The sequence below is a fragment of the Lygodium microphyllum genome, chromosome 1 (genome assembly GCF_053477565.2).
Source record: "Lygodium microphyllum isolate KBCC chromosome 1, Lygodium_microphyllum_v1.1.10, whole genome shotgun sequence".
In the NCBI taxonomy this organism is placed as follows: Eukaryota; Viridiplantae; Streptophyta; class Polypodiopsida; order Schizaeales; family Lygodiaceae; genus Lygodium; species Lygodium microphyllum.
Genome location: NC_141135.1, coordinates 183,833,658 through 183,840,119, shown reverse-complemented (window position 1 = coordinate 183,840,119; position 6,462 = coordinate 183,833,658). Strand labels below are relative to the sequence as shown.

The window sequence follows — 6,462 nt, the reverse complement described above, 5'->3', positions numbered from 1 at the left end:
GAAGACATGCATCTATTCATTTGAATGTGGGGTTTACCATTATATGGGAGCACTTGATTTTGATGGAAGATTCTAAGCATGTAAAAGAGGATCTATGTAGTATTGGAATGCAAAGGGGTACTTGGTAACAAGAGTTAGAAAATGGAAAGACAATTCTACCACATGCTCCATGGATATTGATAAAGAAGGAGGAAAATATTATGAAAAAATCCATAATAAAGTTTTGTACACCCACCTATTACATGCGATGCTTGAAGGAGGGGACCTTCATCAATACCAAAAGGAGAGGCATGGTGCAGTTATTTGGTTGAAGTCTCATGATTAGCACAAGATTCTATAAGTTAAATCTTGAAATTATACAATACGTTAGAACTATTGTTTCTTATAGCAAAGCAATCTCATGTATATACTATTAGTAGTTGTTACTTCCTACCACCATATTGCATTATCCCTCAAAGAGAGTATGGGTGACTATATACAAGATGGAAAGCTTGTGAGGTAAAACAACTACGTACTGGTAGGAAATTCTCAAATGTACAAAATGAGAACAATGTTCCACTTTCTTATGCTAATAAATTTTTTAGGTGTCTTTCTTTGTAGATATACTAGGTTAAAGGAAAATGATCCCATGACATTTTGGAATGCTCAAGTGATTGGGATTAAGCATGTCTACTTACTGGAGGATACTCTTTCATGAACCATACTTATAGGCCATTTGCATCTCCTACTACATTTGGTGGATGAGATGGCTATAGGTGGCAAAGATCATGCTCAATGGACATTCTTTCCTGAGCACTTTATGAAGACCTTGAAGGATTTTGTTAGGCAAAATGCAAGTACTAAAAGTATCATGGCTACATGTTGGTTTGTGTAGGAATCGCCTTATATACATATCTGAATTTTTTACACAAGTGGATTGCTTCCTCACACGAGGATGGAGCAATCAAGAAGACTCAAGGATGACATCGATTCTACCTCAAGGAAGAGGGTGTAGTAAGATTTTGGATAGAGAGGTGCATTAAAAAATGAATAAAATTTTGTATTCGATAGTGATGTGATGAGTTGATGGGTGGCAATGTATGAGGATGCAAAGGAGAAAAGAGATAGTGAGAGGAGGATCTTCTACACACACAGTGGGTGGATTGTGCTACATTCTTTGCATTTAAAAGCATTGCCAAATGACCTAGATTCAATTAGTTGCATGAAGAGATGAAGAAAGAAGAGAGATATAATGGTGAGGTCATCACAACAATCAAGTGGGAGTGTGCTTGAGGATGCTTGCCAAAAGAAAGTATAATGTTTATATCCAAGATGTTGACCAAGGCTAAGTATATGCAATGTTTCATTGTTAGTACTTACTAATCCAGCAACATCATGACAATTTTCTAATTTATAACTCTGCTAAATGTCTCCAATTGGGTAAATGCACATTGAGTTTAGGTGGGCTAACCTAGGGAGCTCACACATATAATTGGTATGTTTTCTAAATGGCATACCATGTTTTCTAAATGTGCTCTCACCTCCATTTAGAAAATAGTATGCAAGTTTAGGAATGTGACCAATATTGAACACTTTGATAGGAGTACCTCTTCTTAATAGAAAGTTGTAGACCAAGGACAACTATGTACCAAGGTCCACCTACATCCCATCGAGAAGGAAAGAACCTAGTTGTGCTCCTACTCAAGACTCGACCAATACTTGGTAGAATCACTTCCCAAGGAAATAGTAGTATACTAGAAAACAATGTGCTTGGAACTTGCTAACAAACCACTTGGAAAACCAATCATTAGTAGTTATACGACCCATGGAATACAATAGCAAGTAACAAATGAGAAATCATAGTATCTTCAACAAATCGCCTCCGCAGGAAGATCCATCTCCACAACTTGGTTGATGTTTGAAGCCATTCCTGCTATGCAATACACATCTTTTGCATATTAGCATAGTGAAAACCTACACCACAATGTGTAAGATGGATCCTTTCGCTTTCACTTATTCAGTGTAGGTCTCTAACTCCATAGCCACTTCATTTCTCATTTATACCATCAGGCACCAAGCTCTTTGATTTTTCTTTCCATCCATCTTTCACCTGCATGCATGTAGTAGGTCGAGGTCTTTCTTAAGCTCATATCAGCTTCATTTCTCAAGGTATCCTCCAAGCTCTTATTACGAAATTTGTGTAGAAAAGGAAACTCACGATGAGAAAAATGTTGGAATGCAAATAAAATTCCCATTAAATCATTGTTTCGAAGGTATTCGAATTGGTTAGAAGCTTAAGATCTCTAATAATTGCCTTTTACATTGAGGATAGTGAACAATATTCATCAATTGGATATTTTTTTACAAAGATTTTGAAATTAGGTTTCAAATTGTGCAAGGAACAATTTGAAATATTGAGAGGCACTACAATTGGAAATTTTTTTAGAGAGCATCCCAAAACCATAGGTGTTGAGCACCTTCCAAGAATGTGGAATCCTCACATTATATTTAGGATGCATGGTCTGAAGAAGACATTTTATCATTGCTTTAGATTTGGTGAGGTTTTGCCAAATATTTGAAGAGTGCTAAACATATAAAAATTTAAAAACATAAAAAGTATTCTTTGAGAAATATTCTTTGAGCATATGGAGCAAATCAAATATGGTTGAATTTCTTCTTTGTTAACCAAACACATTAATAGGCAATGTTATTCCCTCTACTATATAACCTTCATCCTTGAACATGTAAGATCAATCTATTGATTGGTGATGATGTGGATGTGTAAGTTCTAGTAGAAATCATGTCAAATAGAACTAGATATATTACTAATTGCATGATCATATGAATAATTTACATAAAATTCATTTTCAAATCTTTTGGATCCAACATGCCATGGAGTGTGATTTCCTACAATTTCAACTAGCAAAATTTTGAGGCACTTGCAATATTGAAGTGTTCATAAGGATCCATAGAAGTGAGGTGGGGGAAACATTTATAGATGGCTTTTGAACGTGATACTAGATTTTTTGAGAATCAGTGAAATTTTCCTAACAAGAGTTCATACCCTTTGAGTTCTAGAAGAAATCATGTCAAGTATAACTAGACATATTACTAATTGCATGATCATATGAATAAGTACATGAAATTCATTTTTCACATTTAGTATAAAGCAATTTTAAAATTGTTTTAATAGTAATATGAAGAATAGGTTCTCAATGTTAATATCCTTGGTAATTGGTGTTTGTAAGGTAGTAACATGTTGCCAAATATAAGTGTGAGCACTTGGAGGCCTATACACAACCTTTTGCAAAATCATATGTATTTGTTATACATCTCACGAATGTAGGATCATATTCTAATAGTGCTAAGACCTATGGATACACCTTCTTCACTTGAAAAGCATTGCATGGATGGAGATGCTTGGATCCAACTCGAGAGCTCTAGTAGCTACTTCTGTTAACTTCTTTTGCTTTGGGCACCGATTAACCAAGTCCTAAGGTTATGTCTACATTTATGACAACAAAACTGACATCAATTTGGGGATGTCTCTAATATTTTTCCAAAAAATATCTTCATGTTTACCAAGGGAAAAACATGAGAGATAGTAAGCTTTGCGCCAACTCTTGAGTCCTATTGGGAGAGCATAAGACACACCCAACTAAAATCCTTTCTAGTGGAGTTTAAAGTATGGAAATTAAAGCAATTAAGGGTTACTTTGACTTAAAAGAAATTAAAGCAATTAAAGGGTTACAATTTCCTTTTAGTGGGAAACATTTTCCTATTATGCTTGACAATACATTATCTCTCCAAACCTATCATGGGAGCCCTCTCTCATACCCGCATAGCCTAGTGTATTCCCCCCCAACTTGTTCTCTAATATAGTAATATTTGTCTCTTTGCAAGAGAAGGTGAAGCTTGCTTAAAACTTAAAAACATTTCTTTAACTATATTTTATCAAACCATTGTGAATTGAGTATTGTCTTGTAAATTAATATATGCCCATTTGTCATCATTAAATATTCCCCACCATTGTTTTGAGTCTCTGATGATGAGTGTAGTCTCTTAGGCCCATGCTTTTGTCTCTATTATGACATGATGGTTGTCTTCATTTTTCATTCTTCTTTAATCTTTAGACCTTGGAGTGCTCCTAGCCTCCCTTTATTCCACTCTTTCCCTTCCATAATTTGCTTATGGCATTGCCATTGTGATGAGTTCAATTTGACCTTCTCATCAAATGATTTAATCCACCAAGTAAAAGTATCTAAAAGGTGTTCCTTAACAATGCATTTTTTCAAATCATGGTTGGTAATGGACTTCTATGTAGCCCAAATAATGTTTCCCATTAAAGCAATTAAAGGGTAACATTGACTTAAAAGAACATGAAAACGATTGATGCCACATCTATGCAGTAGTTCACATTTATTGCAGATTTTACCTCATTTTCACATCTACAGTTCTTATTTTAAAGTTCTATCTTGTTTTGTACACCCCCTTTACCAATGGTTGAAAATGCGGTTGCAGTTCCTTGTTCTTTTATATGTAGACGCAATAATAGAGCGGTTGTGATCAATAGTCTTTTCATTTACACATCCTACATGGGAAGGTATGAGAAAGGTCTTGATATCTCTTTCGGACATTTATTTCTTTTGAATGGAGGGAATTCATTTTGCATGTCTACAATGCTATTTCCTGTTTAAGGTGACATCTCTCAATTTTACGTGCGATAAGCATTTAGTTGTTGGCGAGTGGGTATTACGCAGCATTTCCGCCAATGATGACCATGGCGAGCCGCGACTGATCTATGGTGGAAGTTACCCATCTCCCTTTCAAAACTTTCCCAATTTTTTCTCTTGGTTGTAAGCTTTACGGTCGTTTGATAATACATCAGCTTTTCATAAGTACTCATCTGCAGGAGTCATTAGTCTCCGGAGTCCCGGGACCGTGAAGTCGACATGCGGATTTATCTGGAACTGATCTATGGAGATCGATTGAGCCTTGACAGCGATGTGGACTCTGGATGTAGAAGTGAGTGGGAGAGATTTGGGTTTACCGAGACTGATACAGTAATTAGAGTGTCGGAGGAAGTAGGACCGATCAGTAGAGAGAGAGAGCGCGAGAGAGAGAGAGAGAGAGAGAGAGAGAGAGACGTCATCTTCTTTTTGTTTTCATAGGACAGTATAGACGTGCGCCTGCTGATAGTAAGCCTCAGCTTCTTGTGGTTCGTGATAGAAGCTGGCGCTGGCATGGCGAGCGCGGCGACTATGGAGCTGCAGCCGCGCCAGGACGAGGTGTTGTGGGGTTATTGGAGGTGTGCAGTGTGGTGCCGGCCGGCGAGAAGATCCGAAGGGAGGGAGGCGGACAAGGTGGAGCTGTACTCTGCACTGGATCTGTTTCGGAGAGCGACACACTACGATTATCCGAGGGTGGACGTGTTCTACGAGCTCCATGATTTGGAGACAGATGACGAAGAAGGATATTGATATAATTCCAGATGAAGGGGCGGAGGCCGCTCATTGAATGTAGTTAAGCTCAGGGCGTGGAGCTCCTGCGCCTCTCTTTAACGCCCCTCGAGGCATCCTCCCATCTTCTGATCAACCTCGCTCGCCTTGCCCACTCACTCGCGCCAACTCGTCTGACCTCCCTCGTCCCGCTATCCAGGTCAGCCACCTTACCGCACCTAGGTCATGTCTCTCTATGTATTTCCTTCCTTTGGCTATGAACGGTGGATGTATCACCCCTTAGTATTGGTTAGCCACAAGACGCCTATGTGGTCCCTTTCTGATGTTGATTATCAAAAATAAGTAAATACTTTCCAATGACCTGAACGGTGAGCTGGTTCATCATAAGTGTGTGTGTGTGTGTGTGTGTGTGTGTGTGTGTGTGTGTGTGCAATCCAAACTGATCGATTCTCAGGGGCAGAGCAGCTTTGCTTTGCCTCAATCGTATGGGGGGGTCTTGGCACCTTTAAGGATCTCACATTCAAAAGGAAAAGTAAATGCTCATTATATATTTAAGCGTTTCATTCCATTCAATGGACTACTACTTGGGTCTCCCTAAGCAAGGTTGTGTGGCTAGGATACTTATCCCAAATTCCAATGTACGAAAATATGAAATTGAACTATCAACATCCTCACAAAAGTGCACCATCAAATTCAAGCATAGGAAAACTAGCTTGTGAATATCAATGTTCTCATAAAGGTGTGTCAAAGGAGAGGACTAGAGCTCTCTTTTTAGTAGATAAGCTAATTTATAATTGAAAAGTACAATATTCCCTTGGGCTACCATTCATGTGGTCTATATACATCCAAAAAACCTACAAGGTAGTGGACATGTAAGTAGCTCCATCACCCATGTGATCAAAATCCTCTACATATGTCAATGACGATTATATGTCGCATCCCCACAATTTCGCGAAAAAACCCAATCACATGCCTACACATCCCTTCCTTTTTGGAGTAGTTCGAGAGAAAGATAATTTGTTAT

The 6,462-nt window shown here is 38.1% G+C and overlaps 1 protein-coding gene across 9 annotated transcripts; it reads left to right on the top strand.

Annotated features, from left to right (window-relative positions):
* The first annotated feature begins 4,529 nt into the window (after positions 1-4,529).
* Positions 4,530-5,817, top strand: LOC148042061 (uncharacterized). 9 transcript variants are annotated; one of them, XM_087689092.1, is made up of 4 exons: positions 4,530-4,582; positions 4,678-4,783; positions 4,892-5,004; positions 5,151-5,817. In XM_087689092.1, the coding sequence occupies exons 3-4, from the start codon at positions 4,932-4,934 to the stop codon at positions 5,426-5,428; spliced, it is 351 nt and encodes a 116-aa protein (XP_087545218.1). In that variant the 5' UTR covers positions 4,530-4,582; positions 4,678-4,783; positions 4,892-4,931; the 3' UTR covers positions 5,429-5,817. The 9 variants fall into 9 exon arrangements, with proteins under 9 accessions (XP_087545218.1, XP_087545199.1, XP_087545194.1 ...); XM_087689073.1 differs by having other exon boundaries at positions 4,678-4,789; XM_087689081.1 differs by having other exon boundaries at positions 4,568-4,582; positions 4,715-4,789.
* The last annotated feature ends 645 nt before the right edge of the window (positions 5,818-6,462 follow it).

Coding starts and splice junctions, on each gene's coding strand:
- LOC148042061 (XM_087689092.1), top strand. CDS start 4,932: ATGCGGATTTATCTGGAACTGATCTATGGAGATCGATTGAGCCTTGAC. Junction 5,005..5,150: donor TGTGGACTCTGGATGTAGAA/GTGAGTGGGAGA, acceptor TTGTTTTCATAG/GACAGTATAGACGTGCGCCT.